Source organism: Pelobates fuscus, chromosome 9 (genome assembly GCF_036172605.1).
Source record: "Pelobates fuscus isolate aPelFus1 chromosome 9, aPelFus1.pri, whole genome shotgun sequence".
Lineage (NCBI taxonomy): Eukaryota > Metazoa > Chordata > Amphibia > Anura > Pelobatidae > Pelobates > Pelobates fuscus.
Genome location: NC_086325.1, coordinates 68410890 through 68429758, shown reverse-complemented (window position 1 = coordinate 68429758; position 18869 = coordinate 68410890). Strand labels below are relative to the sequence as shown.

At 42.5% G+C, this 18869-nt stretch overlaps 1 protein-coding gene across 1 annotated transcript in view; it reads left to right on the top strand.

Annotated features, from left to right (window-relative positions):
* DOCK11 (dedicator of cytokinesis 11) overlaps positions 1-18869 on the top strand; it is a 293614-nt gene that overhangs the window by 165658 nt on the left and 109087 nt on the right. Inside the window, exons 37-40 of the mRNA XM_063432045.1 lie at positions 7529-7595; positions 9200-9247; positions 11846-11988; positions 13739-13854. Of these exons, the coding sequence (XP_063288115.1) occupies positions 7529-7595; positions 9200-9247; positions 11846-11988; positions 13739-13854 (374 nt within the window). The remainder of the gene's footprint in view (positions 1-7528; positions 7596-9199; positions 9248-11845; positions 11989-13738; positions 13855-18869) is intronic.

Below are 18869 nucleotides of genomic sequence, written 5' to 3'. Positions count from 1 at the left end.
GGCTCCGCTGCTAAATTCCGTAAGAGCCTTCGGATTAAGGGATTTTTAAAAAATGGATTGGCAGACAGGGAGATTCGGCGCTGAACAAACATTTTGGTTTCGGATGCCAGGTAGTCCCCAAACTCCTCGGGCATGAAGAATGCATGATCCCCATGAACATCAGGGGCAGAGCCAATTTTGCTCCTCTTGACAGAAGCCTTGCCCTTACCAGCATTAAACCAGGACGACTGACCCTTCCAATGCCGCTTATGCAGTCGCTGAGTCTCCCCGAGGTAGAAGATGCCTGAGAACCTTTAGAATCATAATCCCTGCCTCTGGAGGGCAGCAGGGCAATGAAGTCAGTGGGGACCCCACTATTATATTTCTGCAGCGACTGCTGCATTAATCAGTGCCTGCATATCTGGTATGGATTATTATTCATTGTGCAAAGTATGGCACAGATAACATAAATTAGGGAGATAAGCTGGGCACCAGAGGTTCACCCTTAATAAATATGAGGTAGCAACCTCAAGGACACAGTAGAGTGGAGGCAATAAGGCAATACAAACTGCAACAGGGCACACTAAGTCCACAAAAGGAGAAAGGAAATAATATTAGCAGGGCTCAACTTCTGCAGGGGCCCAGACAGGGATCACCTGACACACACAGAGGGCACGGAAAAAAAAACTGAGGTAGAAAACACTACAGGAAACCATACAAACTGGCAGACAGGCGATGCGACCTAAAATGGCTGCCCAAAAATTTTGCGATCATGTTCGGGAACACAATCGCGCTCTGGAGAGGCAAAAAGGTGTACCAGGATGGCTGCCGAGAATGGATGTAATCTCTTCACACAGGGAGCACCAATACGGCCGCCAGAGGCCTGCACAGATTCCAACACATCTGAACACAAAATTAGCTGAGCACAAAAGGCAAATCAACCAAAAGAGAAAAACCTCAGAAAGTGCAGGATACACAGGGAAATCCAATGGAAAAGGCCAATGGGAAAGAAGAAAGAGAAAAACACAGCAAAACAACATGCAGTAAAACAGCTAATAAAACAACAAGAGCAATGCAAACAATAACCACAATTACTAAATGAAGTAAAACAAAGTAATCACAATCACAACCAAAATAGGACAATAAAACCCCAGATGGTTGAGAGACAAATACTCTGACCTTGTTGGAGGTTCAGCATCAAAGAAAGAGCAAGGTGTCAGAGAGATCCTGTCCTTTGTCTCTATTCTGTTTTTTGATTGGCTGATTTGCTTTACTGATTTTTTTTAATTATTTTGCTATTATTGGTGTTTGCAGTAAAGAGAGTATAACCAAATAAGAAGCCTCCTGCCTTGTCTTAAAATTACCAGATTTTACTAATTTCATGACGTAAAGTCATGATTTTATAAAGGACACGGAGGCGAATATTATGCTTATCTCTTTCTTTAATATACCTCAGCAGCAAAGAAAAAAGTTTTTAAACATTAAAAGAATCAATTAGGATAGGTATTCCAGGGGTTAACCTAGTATGCTATCCTTAGCCAATAGGAACAGTCCATGTATCCATGTCCACCCATGTGACCTCTCTTCTCCCTCTTTCTTTGATCATGCCGAAGCTTCAATTTCTCAACTTGCGTAGATACTGGGTCCATAACCTGTGCGTTGACCTTCATCTTCATAACCAACAATGAACTTTAACCAATTGAATTGAGATGAAACTCGATCAACCATATCATTTACTGTGATTCGTTAAGCTGAAAGGAGAGAAAAAAGAAATGGTAATGTGTGGTCTAGCAACTGTGTGTCGCAGTTATGAAGGTTAAATCTTATAGTATATGAACCTCTACAGACCATATGTTCTACTGTAAGCGATATTGTTTAAGAGTCATTCTAGTTCATTCATTACATTTCATACCAACCCACAATATTACTAGTCATACAATTACTGGGTGGGATTTCACATCTTTCTTGATATTCTAATCATGATTCGCGATACTTATGTTCGTTTCGCGATACTTACCGGGTGGGCTAATATTCGCCTCCGTGTCCTTTATAAAATCATGACTTTACGTCATGAAATTAGTAAAATCTGGTAATTTTATTAAAGGACACGGAGGCTCATATTATGCTAGTTCAAAGCTGAGCAATGACTGATGATGTTATGTGTTCTGTAGGGTGAAAATAGTATTCTTTAAACGTGGACTCCCTTGACCAGTCAGCCGTCCGCAACAGGTCTTCCAACCTGCATCCCAGATTAAATGCTTTAGTCGCCATAGCTCCTCTAGTGGAGTGTGCTCCAAACATGGATGTATCAATGTTAGCGGATGTCATCACCCATTTTACCCATCGGGCTATGGTAACCGAGGTTACTGGTTGATGTGGTGTGTTGATAGCTAGGAATAGTTCGTGCCGATTAGGGTTCCGAAATGGTTGCGTCCGTTTTTCATACTCTTTAAGACACGCTATTGGGCATAGGTTTGTATTGTGAGGGAATGCTGGGTAAGATACCGTAGTAATCTTTGTTTTTGTCCGTCTGGTAATATTAAAAGTAACCCCTGATGGGGTGAACGAACGTGCATCCACGTCCAATGCCCTCACATCGGATACTCTTTTACAAGATATCAAGCAGAAGAGCATGGCCAGTTTCGCTGATAGCTGTTTAAGTGTAAGGTCAGAATTCTGTGGCCATAATTCCAATAAATTTAGGACTAGGTTTACGTCCCACGTTGATGCATATCTGGGTTGTGGAGGTCTTGCGAACCTCACTCCGCGTAAGAGTCTACACACCAATAAGTGTTTCCCTATTGGTGTTCCTTCACAGCCTTGATGTCCAGCCGAAATTGCTGACCTATAGACATTAATAGTACGATAAGCTAGGCCTTGATCATATAAGTATGTCAGGAAACGTAGCAGGTAATTCACAGGAGCATATACGGGATCCACCTGTTGTTCCAAGCACCAACTACTCCAGGAGTTCCATGCTCGACTGTAGGATCTCCTGGTTCCTGGGGCCCAGGCTCCCGCCAATAATTCCAACGTTGTCTGTGGAACTTCCGGGACGACCCATGGTCCCCTGATAGGAGCCACGCTAAAAGCCTGAGTTGCCCTTGCACCATCAGTGGGTGTGGGTTCCCTTCGGGGTCCGACAAAAGGTATGGGTATTCTGGGAGTAGTCTGGGAAGATCTATAGACATCTCCATGAGAGAAGGGAACCATGGCTGTGTTGTCCAGAATGGTGTTATCAGGACCAATGTCGTCTGAGAACGGTAGAGATGTACTAGGGTTCGTGCTATCAGAGCGAATGGAGGAAACGCATATAGTTTTCTGGTCGGCCATGGCTGGAGGAACGCATCCGTAGCTATTGCGTCTGGGTCTGGTCTCCAGCTGAAGAATTTCGGTAGTTGCGTGTTCAAACGAGACGCAAACAGATCCATGTGCAGTGGGCCCCACAGATCCTGTAATCGTAGAAATACTCCGCGATTCAGGCGCCAATCGCTGGCGTCCCGCAGATATCTGGAATTCCAGTCCGCTACAACATTCGTGAGGCCTGGGATGTACTCGGCTCGTACCGATATGTTGCGGTCCAGGCAATATTGCCAGAATTCCGTGGCTAAATCTGCTAGGATTTTGGACCTGGTGCCGCCAAGGCGGTTGATATATTGCACCGCTGATATGTTGTCCATCCTTAATACGATGGAGCAGTGTGTCTTGGCACCTAAAAGGCTCTTCAGAGCAAATGCTCCTGCCATAAGTTCTAGGCTGTTGATATGCAGCATCCTTTCCGATTGGGACCATCTTCCGCCTGTTGAGATACGACCACAACGCGCTCCCCAGCCCTGTGTGCTGGCATCGGACTCTATTATACAATCTGGAGCGTTGCCAAAGATTGCTCTGCCATTCCACGCTTCCATGTGCTGCAGCCACCATTTGAGTTCCTCTTTGGCTGTGTGATCGAGCTGTACGGAGTCTGAGTAAGATTGACCTGATTGTAGTTGGGCCGCTTTCAATCTTTGTAGGGCCCTGTAATGTAGAGGTCCCGGGAAGATTGCTTGAATGGACGCTGAAAGTAGTCCAATAATCCTGGCCAGTTGTCTCACCGTGAGCATTGGGCGAGTTAGTGTTCTGCGGATCTCTCTTTTGATGGTTTTGATCTTTGTCTGCGGTAATTTCAAGGTTCCTTGGACCGCTTCTATGTTGAATCCTAGGAATTCTATGGACTGTGAAGGGGTCAAGACTGACTTCTCCCAGTTGCATAGAAATCCCAGGTTGTTTAAGAGTGTAATTGTCCAATTTAGGTGTTGTTGGAGTAGGAGTGCGTCTTGAGCCATGATCAGTATATCGTCCAAATAGACTATCATGCGCACTCCTCTGCTGCGTAGCAGCGCCACTACCGGCTTCAACAGTTTCGTAAAACACCATGGAGCCGATGACAGGCCGAAAGGGAGGCAGCGAAACCTCCACATTTGAGCCTTCCATTGGAACTGCAGGAAGTGGTGGCATTCTTCCGCTATGGGGATGGCGAGGTAGGCATCCTGTAGGTCTAATTTGACCATCCAGTCTCCCAGCCTGAGGAGGTCTCGCAGGCAATGGATCCCTTCCATTTTGAAATGGCGATACCGCACATATGCGTTGAGTGGGCGTAAGTTTATCACTGGTCTCATACCTCCTCCCTTTTTGGGGATAAGAAATAGGTTGCTCAAGAAACCTGGAGAGTGAGGTGCGACTTGATAGATCGCGCCTTTCTCCTTTAATAATTCTATTTCCTTTGACACGAGTTCTCTGTCTTGTGGGGTAAACACAATTGGCCGAGGGACCGAAGTTTGGACTGGGGTTTGAACAAATTCTATGTGGTACCCCCCCACTGTGTTGAGGACCCAGGCATCGGACGTTAGTCTGTGCCATGCCTCGATGAATTGGGATAGTCTGCCCCCCACATATGGTGTATAAGAATGGGAATTCTGAAAGGTACTCACCATAAGGCCGTCGGCCGTAAGTGGCGCCTCTGCGTCCTCTGGGTTGCCATGCCCTGCCCCTGACAGGGAAGAAGGGTGAGGGGTTTCTGGTTTCCACCTGTGGGAATCTTGGTGAAGAGGAGCCTCGGTAGCCCCGGTAGGAGCTCCTAGCTGAACGGCTGGACAGACGGCCCCGTTGTCTGCCAGCCCCCCCAAAAACCTTTGGGGCGAACACACGCTTTAAGTTTGTTTGTGCTTTGTCCAGGGCTGTGAATGTATTAACGTAATTGCCTAATTCTTTGACGAAATTGTCTCCAAAAAGGAGGCCTTTCGCTTGCGGTCCAGGTTCAGACAATGCCATGTTGACCAGCTTAGGGTCGATTTTCATAAGGACCGCTTTGCGCCTTTCTGTACAAAGTGCCGCATTGGAATTGCCAATCAGGCATATAGAGCGTTGTGCCCACTCTCTGATGGCCAAAAGGTCCACTGGTGTGTCCCCTGAAAGTGCCGCTTCGACCATGTCGAATATTTTTGCACTGGGGCCTAAGGAATCCAGCACCTTGTCCTGGCAGTGGCGCAGAGAATAATCCAGCCCTTTCTTGGCTTTCCAGCCCGATTTACCCAGAAACTGGGCAATTTTGGGGTCCAATTCCGGTGTGGCGCAAGCCATATCCGGGACCGTGGGGCGTGGGCATTCTGCCCTCAACTTATTTCTGGTACCTTTGTCCAGGGGTTTCCTAATTCTGGCCGCTATATATTGGGCCACATGGTCAGCAGGAAACCATTCGGTCGACCTCGGGTGTTGGAGGTCATCAGGATTAAATAGGGGTTCCCCTTGCGGATCTAAAATAATTAAATCATCCGCTGGCTTTTGGCCTTTGTTGGCTGTTTTGCCAGTTAAACTGTGCTCTGGAGAAGAGTTCTCCGATTCCAATGAGCCCATCTCTTCTGGCTCGCTCAATACCTCCTCTTGGTCCGAATCAGTGTCGGATATTTCTGTTTGGGCTTTTGCCCATTTCCATGACCTCACCGTTTTTGCCCGGTGGGAGGCTCTCTTACGTGGGGGCCCCACGTCCTCATCAGTGACAGGGCGCAACCTGTCCGTAAAATCAGTTTTGGAGGTTTGTTTTCCCATATAATGGGTCTTTTTAGTAGCCTTGCGACCGGTAAGGGGGGCAGGCTTTTCATCTTGGGCCTTGGAGCTGGGGCCTCTGTGATTATGACCAGACGCCATAATGGCATTACTAATGGATAGGGTCAGATTGTCAGACATCGCCCCCATAGCCGTATAGATTGCTTGCGTGACTGATTTAGTCATGGTTGCATCTAATAAGGAATGGAACTCTTCAGAGTTCAATTGTTCCCCAGACGCCAACTCTTCCCCTAGAGGGGAGATAGGTTGTGGGGCAAGGGACCCACCATGTGTGGTGTCCTTATTGCTCGCAGCCGTCCTGGCACATTCTTGTTCCTTAGGCTGCTGCATTATATATATATATATAATTAAGTCTGCTCCAAAAGTCACTAATTTTGCACAGTAATATTGGCCCTTGGAATAAACAATTTAATTATAACTGCTGTGATGCAGTACAATATTGTCCTTTTAATATTATTAATCAAGGACAGGGAAGAATTTACCTTAAAAGGTAACTAAAATTGGAGGAGATAGGGCAAGGCACAAACAAGCTGTCAGCTTACCTAGTGTTCCCTCCGAAATGGCTGCAAAGGGACACTAGGCTGGCTGACAGTTATTAGCCACTACCCCTTCCTCGCGCTCCCGCCCAGTGGGTTGGGAGCGTCGGGAGAAAAGCGCGGCAAATTTCTGCCGTTAGAGGGGAAAATGGCCGCCGCGCTATGCGACCGCGAATGCGCATGCGCGGGCGGCCCAGTGAAATGTCTGCACTGAAGCCGGCCGCCGCGGAAGCTATGAGGGAAATAAAACTTGACAGATTGCGGGTAATAAACTACCCAGCGGGATAGGGGAGGGGGGAGAGTGCTACTTGGACCGGAGGAAAAAGCCCGGTCCACAGTACGAAGTTAGGGGCATAAGCCCCAGTAAACACCAGGGCTGCCCCTCCTTTACCTATAGAAATCCCTATAAAGGGACACTAAAACACTCTTTCTACCTCCCTGAAATCAGCAAATAATGTACAATATTAATGTAAAACAGTAATATGAACACACATCAATCTATTATAACCAAAAATCAACAATAATTTAACTCAAATACAGAGAGCTAAAATTAGGTGATACTTAGCTGAGGCAGCAGCAAAGAAAGAGGGAGAAGAGAGGTCACATGGGTGGACATGGATACATGGACTGTTCCTATTGGCTAAGGATAGCATACTAGGTTAACCCCTGGAATACCTATCCTAATTGATTCTTTTAATGTTTAAAAACTTTTTTCTTTGCTGCTGAGGTATATTAAAGAAAGAGATAAGCATAATATGAGCCTCCGTGTCCTTTAATAAAATTCATAATTCATACTTTTGTGAATAATCTCGTTTCTGTAATTTAGTCATTTTAAAATGTTCTTTTCTTCTTTGCTATAAAGTAAGACATTAAGGAAACAACTTAACTGTCTATTTCATCTCTGGTTTTAGACTCGTTGGTCAGTTACTGGCATAAACTACCTCCATCTGAGCTCTTAAACTTTCTAACACTCCTGGAGTAAGTATCACACCAGGAAAGTAAACACTTAGGTTTGTTTTGTTTCTTTTGTAAATCTGTGTCATAAGTGGTAAGGTAAACGATAAAGGCGTAAAACTCAAAGGCAGCTCTACAAATATTCACACCTTATACTCACACAATGACAATACATGTAATACAATAAATGTTTGTCATGTAAGCAGCACCATTTTAATACGTTATTTTTCAATAAAGAAGATTGGACTTTTGAGAATTATTTTCCTGTGGCTCGAGTATGGAGTGCAGCAGTGATCTGATGGCTGGCTGAGCATGATGGAAAGACGAGCATTTAACTAACACTACACTGAATCAATATACTCAACAGGCAAGGAACACATGGAGAACCAAAGGGAGAAAAAGTGACAATATTTATTTTCTTAAACGTATTATACATCTACTAAAGAAAGGGCTGAACATCACAGCTTAAAATAAAACCCTGTATGACATGTTATACATTTCAACAAAACAAAACAAAATAATTTGCTTAAAGGAACAGTAAAAGCATGATGCAAACTTGCTCTTTCAAATTATCATCTTGAAGTAAATTCATCATATTTGGAATTTGAACCATTGCTTTCCTGTGTGCCTTTACAGCAAATATCTTTTATTCACGTAAAAAAAAAAAGTTACTGTCTCTGAATGACCAGCTCTGCACTTGTGAAAAAATGACACTTATCTTATAGCACTTTGTATACTTGTGTACTGTTTGTACATGTTTGTTGGCATTCTCCGAGTGTGGTGATTTAAGGTTATACTAATTTGTACACTATACTGTTTTAATATATTATTAGTTTATCTGTATTCACTAATAGATTATGAACCAGATGTCTAGCAAAGCACATTAGATAACTGCCTTCATCATCTACATTGCTTCAGGGACAATACAGGTGGTTCATGACAATAGATAAACGGCTAGTTTTACTGCTAGTGTCCACCCTATAAGAGTGTTAAAGTAACATCCCATTTCTCTTAACCACTACAGTGTACTTTAGTGGTTATGGTTCCAGTAGTGCCCTGACACCCGCTCAGTGTAAGTAGTCACACCATTTGCTAATGGTTTGACAACCTCATTATGGTCTTCTGGGCACTGTTCACTTACTCCATTGAGAGCCAGAAGTTCCTTCAATTAGATTCCTGCATTGCCAGGCTAGCTCTGGGCATAGAGCTCCTGGCTTTCAGTTGAGGAGGTAACTAGTACCTGTCAGATCCCAGGTAAGTTGTTAAACTTTTAGCAACTTGTTGGACCACTTATTGGAGACTCCGGGACACTACTGCCACCATAACCACTACAATGTGCTGCAGTGGTTATGATGATACCATTCCATTAATAGATCTGCAGTTATGTCTATTGCATCTGATACTTCAATGAAGCCATGTATACATACATCAGGTAAAAGCATAAAATAGATAATACAGATATTATTTTAAAACATATACATTGAGAAAGATAACATTATTTAACATTTCACATGTCTTGAATGAGTACCACGCTCACGTATCTTCTAGACATGAAATAACCATTGGGAACATTACAAAATACTAGAATGACTTGTTCTTGTGAATAAAGTGAATATTTTTCTTTATAGAGTTTGCCTGTACCACTTCAGATACATTGGGAAACGAAATATAGCAAGGTACAGTAAAATAAATATGCTGTAGTGCTCTGTGATTTTGTTCTTTTATTTACTGGTTAGTACATATGGTACATAGTTGGTATAGGAATCTCATATCTAGAGGCAGCTAGATGCTCAAGTGGAGTGATGGTGACACTGATAGCACAATGTTGGTATGAAAGCATCCCTTAGGTACCACTAAACTCAAGTTGAAGGGGATGGACACAAAAGGTTCACATTTCAGCAGAGGCACATAGGAGGTAAATTATTTGGGATGAGGGTACAGGAAGTAAAATTAACTAGAAACAGTGAGTTTAACTGCAGCACTCAAGTTGCTTGAACGATCACTCCCATATTTCCTCTCTTTAGCCTAGCAGAGAATTGTGGAAGTTGTAGGATTGTAGTTTAACACACAGAATAAAATGAGGTGAGCTCACTGTTTAGCAAGTTTCAGTCCCAAACATTCAGCAGAAAATACAATCCAAAACACTCCTATATCAGTATTGCTATAGAGAGCTTGGAGTGCACAATCCCATTAAATCTGAATTCTTGCAAAACAACATTAAATTAAAAGCATTATTTATACCTAGTACTGTTTGGTATCATAATACATATCCTTCCTAGCCCCATGCTTTGACCCAGTCTTATTTATCTTACACTATTCTTCTTTACATGATCTCCATCCCATATCCCACTGTCATATACCACTTACCTACCATCTTATACTCTTGTTGTATTCCCCTTATCCCATTCACTACTGAAATCTTACTGTCCTAAACACGTGTCCTACAACAGCTTTATACTCCAGACGCAACTATCTGACCCTAATCGTATATCTCTAATACTCTGCCCTATGCTAGTTAAATCTTAAATGTCTCTTCTTATCTCACTATAAAGCTTATTAGGTCACCCATGTTTTATCCCAGCTATTCTTCGTTACACAATAATTTGGAAAAAAAATCATCCCCAGCCCAGTTACAATGTCCCAAATGCATATAAATAACTATTCTGCTAATTGGTGCATTTACTGGCACCATTTATAGAATAAATGTATAGATTCAATTTTAATATTTAAACTAGGTTTTCTGTGGATGACTGCTACACTCAAAAATATAATATCGCTGATAGGTTCTGTTCAGTACATTGTTTTTATATATATTGAAGACAGTTCACGTTTCTCTGTGTTGGTGGAAATCTATGTATCGTGCAATACGTCTTTATAATCTGTAACACACAACAATGGTCTTTTATGGTATGATTTCCATACTTATTTGCATCAATAAAGCACTCTTCTTCTGTTTCAGAGAATGGTGCTTTATGATAATAAAAAGTCAAAAAACAAAAAGACAGCATAGATATCCTAAAGGGAAACACGCTTATGCATGTTGCACAGAAGATTCAGCTATGGAAAATTATGTCAAGAAATGTATAAAATGCCTTGTAGATATCTAACCTAGTCTTGCAATTCCCACACATGATATGCATATTTTTACACTTGTACAGACTCTATCTTTATTTACATTAATTGTCAGTTTATAACAAGTGCCAAACCAGATAATTAATTAGTAAAAAGGGTAATATTTGTATATATCTTGTTTGTGTACATAAAGCCTTGTCCGATATTTTTACAGTCAGTTCCTATTAAACAGTTTAAACACTGAGGGAATTGCTGTTCACTAATCCCAGGTTTTTACTTATCAAGCATGACAGCTAAGATACAATGCAATCCAGATATAATCAGCCTGATATTGATGATAAATCCTGTTTTAAAAGTGAAACGGTCACTTTTCACACTACACAATAAAACATTGAAAATCTAAATTTTTCAAGTGATGTTCCGTTTTCTTATAGATTTATGTTAAGATAATCTTGTCGAATCAAAGCACAGCCATGGCACACGTTGCATTGGAACTGGAAAATAAAAACAACGATGGGGCTGTTATCAAAATGTAGTGTTCAGAAACAAATTGCGCAATCACTGTGTAAGCTAGTGGAACTAGCAGGCACATTACCATGATTCCCAACCGTCCTGATTTTGTCCCCTTTTTTGGGTCGTCTGTCGCTGTCCCGCTTTACTTTCCTGTTGTCCTGCTTTTGGGGACAACAGGAAACTGTCCCCAATAATCATAGCACAAGTACTTCATAAGACGTGCTTGCTCTTATGTTCAGGGTACAAGGACTCTGCAGAGAGCACTGCAACTCTCAGTGGGCAGTCCTGACTGATGGACAGGCAGCGTAGTGTGTATTCTGGTTTCTGGTTGGCTCCACCCCATGTAGTGCCACTGACCCGCCCCTTTACACCTCTTCCACTGTCATCCCGATTCTCAGGACGCTGGTGTCGGGAGGTATGCATTATATTGGTGACTCCTCCCCATATACATCTTTATACCACTTTTCAGAACACAACACGTTGATAAATCTCCCCCACTGCATCTTCTCCTCTATCTATCCTGGCCGACAGTTGCAAAGGCTGTTTATTACAACAATGATCACCTAGGAGACAGCATGGAGGTGCTAATTTTCAGGATACTTAAAAAACATTACAGAAGCATTGCTCAATCAACTCCTTTTCATTATCTTAGACAAATTGTGTAATGTTAACTGAGCTCTGTCTTTTAGAGTCCAGGATGGATGGGTATCAAAACATTTGGGAGCAGACAGAAAGTCCCAGACCATGCCTGCACTTCGAAGCCGGACAGGAGCACTTCAAACTCGTCTGCAACACCTTAGCAGTTTGGAAAGTTCCTTTACCCTCAACCACAGTAAGTCAAGAGATCCTAAACTGACAACTTTGAAAATGCCACACGGGCCAACTGAATCGGTTTCAGTCTTCCACAATCATTTTCTAACTATTAACACCTCACGTGCAATGACTGGGAATCCCATATGGTACTTAGCTTAATTTTACTTAGGGATGTTTATATTTGAAAGAGAGTTGGTGAAAACTGGGAACATTACTTAGTTAAATTGAGCACTTGCTTTGCAATATCATTCTTAAATTAATCATCTTAAAGAGAGTGGTATCCCCAAAAGAGATCATGAAGGTGGCATAACGAAACTCTGCTGTCTATTACTAGGGTACTGCAAGGGGCACACAATGCAAAACAAATTGGAAACAAACATTGCTATTGTTTTAATCCTTCCACTAACAACGTTCAATGACAGAAAAAGGCAATATTTTTTGTACAAATGATTGACAGAGGACCTAGATGACGTTACTTGAAGAGGTAAATATAGTGCTGTGAATTTCTACATTTTATTTCCTTTTCTACTGTATCCCAAGTTCAAGTTAATGTTGTGCAAATGCAGGCAATATTTCATGGTACAACTGGAAGCTCTGAAAGTTCCAGCTAGCTTGCTAATACTTTTTTAAGCACTTCTTCTCCTTGTTTATATCCAATGTAACTTGACCGTTGGCTAACTTTATTTTGTCTCTGTCAATATCCTGCAGAGTCAGTAAACTGACATTCTGCAATTAGAAGGAGATGCCCAGGATTTCAAGTATATCTGGTCATTTTTACAGTTAGAACTTAAAGGAATTCTGTAGGAACCAAGACTAGTTTATCTCAGTCAAATGGTCTGGGCGCCATGCCCCCCTGTTTTAACCCTGCAGTTGAAAACATTTCCATTCTGCAGAACTCCCCTAGAGGTGCTTATGAAATATAGTGGAGTAAAACTCCACTATTTCTATCAAATAGTCCTAGAAAGGCACCAGTCTCCCAATGTTTTCCTATGGGAAAGCATTGGATTTGCCGAGATCATCGATCCCAATGATCTCAGCCACAGAGGAGTGTCGGAGAGGGAGAAAAATCTTAATGTATTTGATTTGATTTTTTGGCCTCATTAATATGATTATATATATATTTTTTAAAATGTATTTATTTTGCATACTCAAACCTTTATAGGCTTTGCACAAAAACAATTAATATTTTGCAGAATGCTACACCATAAACATGCCTCTTTAGCCACAAAAAAAAAATCTCCAGATGAACTGTATCTTCAGTTCAACTATTTCGGTCTTACTATGTCAGTCGCTTTGGATGCACCAAGTTGTAGAGAATTGATAGTGACTAAATACTGGTAAATATAAATATAAAAATCAATTTTAGTGTGTAACACCCATGACTTGTGAGTTTGTTTGAAGTAACTGGAATCTTCGCTGACCTGGAGAAGAAGTTTTTCCAACTCAGCTGGGTTAGTGTAAAATTTGAAGTGACTTTAGAATATGCTTTAAATTGTTAAACATTCAAACATAAGTGTGAATAATAACACTGTTAGTTATAATACAGGAATAGTAGTGTAACGTTGCCATGTTAAATTAACTTACTTTTGTCACTTCGACCTCCCCATTTTGGGTTATCATTAAAATATGGGGAATTTCCCAAATATTGATTGTGTATAGCTCTATGTCAGGGTACAGTAAGTCAATGTTATGAGTGAAAAAGAGAATGTGGTGGAACTTTCTTTTTAAGCTTTACAAAATATAAATTTTGCTTCTTCTGTTATTACTAGGCACAGGTACTTCTGAAGCAGACATTTTACATCAGGCGTTACTTGAAGGGAATTGTGCAACGGAAGTCTCTTTAACAATACTGGACACCATTTCTTTCTTCACACAAACTTACAGGGTATGTTATTTATACATCTTTCTCCTCACAACATTATTTTTATTATTATAATTATTATTACTATTATTATTAGTTTTTAACCCCTTAAGGACACAGCTTCAGAAGCTTGTCTTACACTTAATGACACAAGCAATTTTTGCATTTTCTTGCTGTATGCGTTCAACTGCAATTTGCATCTCTCTCGTTTATTGCACTGACACATATTATATACTGTTTTTTAAAGGACATAAAGGGCTTTAATTTGATGTAATATATATATATATATATATATATATATATATATGCTTATTTATTATTAACAAAATACAGAAAAATGCAAAAAAAACCGAAAAATGTGTTTTTTTGTAAATTTATTTAGTTGTTCTGATTTACAGAATATATAATGTGTCTGGGATTTTAAGTTTATTTTGGTAGTTACAGGTCACAAAGCACAAGGAGTAAAATCAACTTTTAATGTGGAGCGATTTTAGAATTTGGTATGTTTGTCTTGTAAGATTAATAGCCATAAAAGAAAACAAAATTGCCACACAAAAGTATATATTTATATAAAGTAGACATCACAGGCTATTGTCCTAAGGTTGTCTTGACACTTTCTAAGTAGCCATTTCACCGCCAATCTGTGCTAAATATTGGAGTAAAATTTAGTTTTTTGGGGGTTTTTGGCACACAAACTTATAACAAAGAACTTCTCATGTGTATTTTGTAAAGTTGGTGTGTGTTATTCCTGTACACAGTTTTATTTTGTGTTCAGTTACTTCTGCTGAGTACAACGATACCCCCATTGTATGTCTTTGGCACTATTTTGTGAAGCTACAGTGCCATATAGGAGACCTGTCCGTTTCAACATTTACAGTAGAATTTTGAGAGGCGGATTTAATGGGCCTATGCTTCAATTTGGGGTATTACAGTAGTTTGACTGTTCAAAAAAAAAAACCCACAAAGGCCTACCATTTGTAAAAGTAGACACTCCAGGGTATCTCATATGGTGCATATTGTGCCTTAACATGCCCCCATTGTTTCACCAATATATGCCAAAGTATGTGGTAAAAAAATAATTTGGGGCATTTTTTACATACGGATTACATTTTTGCTGGGTATTTTGTACATTTCATATGTGCCACTAAGTTCAAACCCCCCAAATTATGCTCAGCTAAGTCTTCTGAGTAAAACAATATGCCCAATGTATGACCTAGACACTATTTTGTGAAGTTACACTGCTGTAAAAGAGACGTAACAAGTTAAGGTTTTTAAGTGTGAATTTTCATGGTGGGTTTTGATGCGTCCGTGTCCCACTTTGGAGCACTTGAGCAGGCTACATATTACACCACCATAAAGGCATACCATTTCCTAAAGAACACATCCCAGGGTATTTCAAAAGGCATATTTTGGCTTTTCCGACACGGGATGAGCCCACAAGCGAGAGCCCACTACAGCCCTGCTACCCCCCCCTCTGGGCTGGTGGGGGACATCCCGGTCCTCGCTGGGGACGACTATCCCCATACTACCGCCTGAACGAGCGACAAAATCTCCAGCCAAACAGGATAAACAAGGCCTAGCCAAGATGGCGGCTCAGAAGCAGCCTCGGACCAAACGAACACCTCCTAAGCCACCCACGCACACATCGGAGTTCGTTAGCCGGTTATGCATCCACTTCTGGGCGAAGTTTAAAGCCCGAAGACGAATCTACAAGCTAGCGCTGAGGGAGGTGATGGCGTGGATCCGCCCGGCTACCCGGCGTCTCCTGCAGGGGCACCCACCATGTAACTCCCGAGCAGCAACCCGTCGGAAGCAAAGCCAAAGCTCATCATGGCGGGAACCAGCACCGGGGCCCTCAGATAACAGTACTCACGGCTACAAGCCCCAGAGGAGGACCTGCCGGTACACCCGACCAGCCTCCCATCAAGCGACTCCACCAACCTTCCAACATCAAAGTGCAGCACCGCGAGGGGATACACACAAAGCCAGCTGGGTTGCTGAACAGGACGCAGCAAAGACGTCTGCAGGTGGACAAAGCCAACAGATGACCCTTTTGCAGTACACCGGGGAGGAGATCCCGATGGGGCGCAAGCCCTGCCACACAGGCAAAGTCACTGGACCATCACTCAACCACTTAAGCAAAGTTGCCAGAACAGGCATCGGGTGAAGCAACCTGGTCCTATGCAATCCACGGCTCACGGCCAACAACCCTGCCTTTAAAGCAGAGGGACTCTTACCCAACGGCACAATCAAGGCTGCTAAAATGGGCATTGGGTGAAACAGCGGAACCTCAAGCACTATACGGCCTACGGCCGACAACCCTGCCCATGAAGCAGAGACTGATATTTTCAGCAGATATTTTCAGCAGAGGCAAGGCATTGCTATCATGCTTAGTGTTAGGCTTGTAACCTATCTACACCTAATTTAAACTCAGATAACTGTAACGGCTTACCTTGGTTGGGAGTCTGTAGCGCAGATAGATGCTCACCCTTGCAATTAAACACAGGCCAAGGTGGTCAGGTAAGAACTCACCTGGCCTGTGAGTCTGTGCACGGGGGCTGTGCAGGTTAATACTCCAAGTCGCAGTACAGAAACGGATAAACCAGGAGAATAGTCGTGGGTAAGCCAGAGGTCAGTGGGTGCCAGAAGTCAGGATAAGTGAGTAGAGAGCCGAGGTCAGAGGATGCCAGAAGTCAGGGTACAACGAAATAACAATCCAAGGTCAGGAGCACACTGGAACACGAAACAGCAATACTTGAACCAGAGTCAATGAACTGACACTGCCCTCAGGGAGAGGCAGTGTCTTATACCTGGCTAATTGGTGATCAGCCACAGGTGTGCTGAGAATGTTGGAGCAGCCACAGAAAATAGTCCAGCCCCCAGTGCTGGATACAAGGCAAGATTATACTTCAGGCAATTTCTAGAGCTGTATAGTGGCTCAGAGGCAAGAGAGCAGGTCCAGGATTGCAGAGTACCCAGGTTCAAGTCCCTTATCGGGCACTTCTGGGGCGACCTCGTCTGGCCGTCTGGATGTTGCGGTGAGAACCGTGACAATAACAAGCTGAAAGTATTATTGTTTATTATTGTTTATTTCTTTGCTCATACCTTTAACAGCAGAACCGGCCTATCTTATGTGTAATTACTAGTGCAGGCCAACATACCGTTGCCCCGGTGGTTCTGAAGTGACAGAATATCCTGGAAAGTTTATGTGAATAGATTTTATATATATAACGAGCATAGCTAATCTAGCACAATAAAGTGATGGTAAGCGTACGACTTAGGCTCATGTTCCTAGCCTGTTATAACTAAAGATACGCACTTACACTAATCGGATTGCTTATGGCAGGGTTAGTGCACTATTCTAGCAACGCTATTGAATTTCAGTTGTATTTTTTTTTTTAGTAAAAGATAAGTTAATCTTTCTGCAGCATCTTTAGTGTGGCTGGATTCTTCCTGCTCTCCCTCTGTTGATCTGCAATGCTCTTAAATGTTATCATAATTGGTGTTGCAATATACTGCTTGGTGTACTTTGATCCTATATTCTTGCCCAATGTCGTTTATGGCAGCTAGGTGGTTGGGGCAATTGACCTAACCTTTTCTTAAGGACGAATACAACAGTTACAATTAACCACTCCACATTACCTGTCCTTTGCAAAACTGCATTTAATTATACTTGTTATTCTCTAAATATTAGACCATCCCACCTGCCCTAATGCAATATTTAGGCCGTTACGTGGCTTTGAGCCATGCATTTACGTTGGAAAGAAAACACTCTGATTTGGTTGACTGATCGCTCCATTTAGCAATACACCACAAGAGGGCACTGCAGTACACTGCTCCACGAGGCGTTTAAAGCACAGTCCAAATCCATATGTAAGAATGTCTTGTTAAAGCTTTAAACGTTTCAATTTTGGAAGCTGTCTTTATTATATTACAAAAGAAAAATGGATAGGGTAGATACAAAACTTCACAAAAACACATGCAAAGCATTGAAAATAGCCCTATACATAACCTACCTCAGAGCCGCAGAGTAGGGGGTAACCCAGAAAAATGCACAGAAAAGGAGACCCTTGAAACAAGGGGATCCTGAGAAGCAGCTCTGGACACGGAAAAGGCACTTGAATGCCAGGTAACAGGAAAGGAAGAGAGAATGATAGGTGGGGAGAAGAGAAAGGATAAAATATAACCCTGTACAATCCCCCAAACCTCCTTGATACACAGCTCCTTACAGAGTAGTAGTAGTCAGTTGCCCATCATAGGCAATGTTAGAAAGGAGGATCCCAACTCTCGAAATGCCGCCTAAGTAGTACTGCCCGTGGATAACATCCAACAGGACCAAGGCAGGCTGTCCTAAAAATCTGAATACCCTGGATAATACAAGAATCACCGCATACTAACTACCTAAGTGCTACCTAAACAAAGTGAAAAACAAAACATAAAAAGAAAAGTAAACGCTCGACGCGCGTTTCAGCGTGGATACACGCCGTCGTCAGGAGCCAGTCAAACACTGTGTGCACTCAAGCCTCTTAAGTACCTGTCATATCAGGGCGAAATGCCCTGCAGCTGATCGGAGCATATAGGGGGGCGTGAGTGAGCTCCGTTCAGTCCCGCCTCCTCTGCCGCGTCATATCCTCCCGCGGCTAAGCATTGGTGGTTATGTGGGTCAATCAGAGTTTATCCTGCGAGGTCCGCCAATCCCCCTTCTTGCTGTCTCACAAACTCGACGTCGGTCATAGGCTGGCTGACACATCCGTCAAGTGTGGACAGGGGGGAGGAGGGATGAGGTGAGTGACTAGATACTCGTTACGCCTCCTCTATCATTGGGCGGTCCGTTCAAGTGGGGGAGTGTAGAGACCCATCGAACCCTATGAGGGGCGGGACTATGTCCTACGTTCTACCCCTACTACGGACCGGTCAGTGTAATAAGATGCTCACTGAATTGACATATCACTCGAACACCTTGTGAGGTGTTTAAAAATGGCTGGTGTATGATAAATGATAATTTTACAGGTGCCTGAGAGTGAAGGGTCGAATTATTA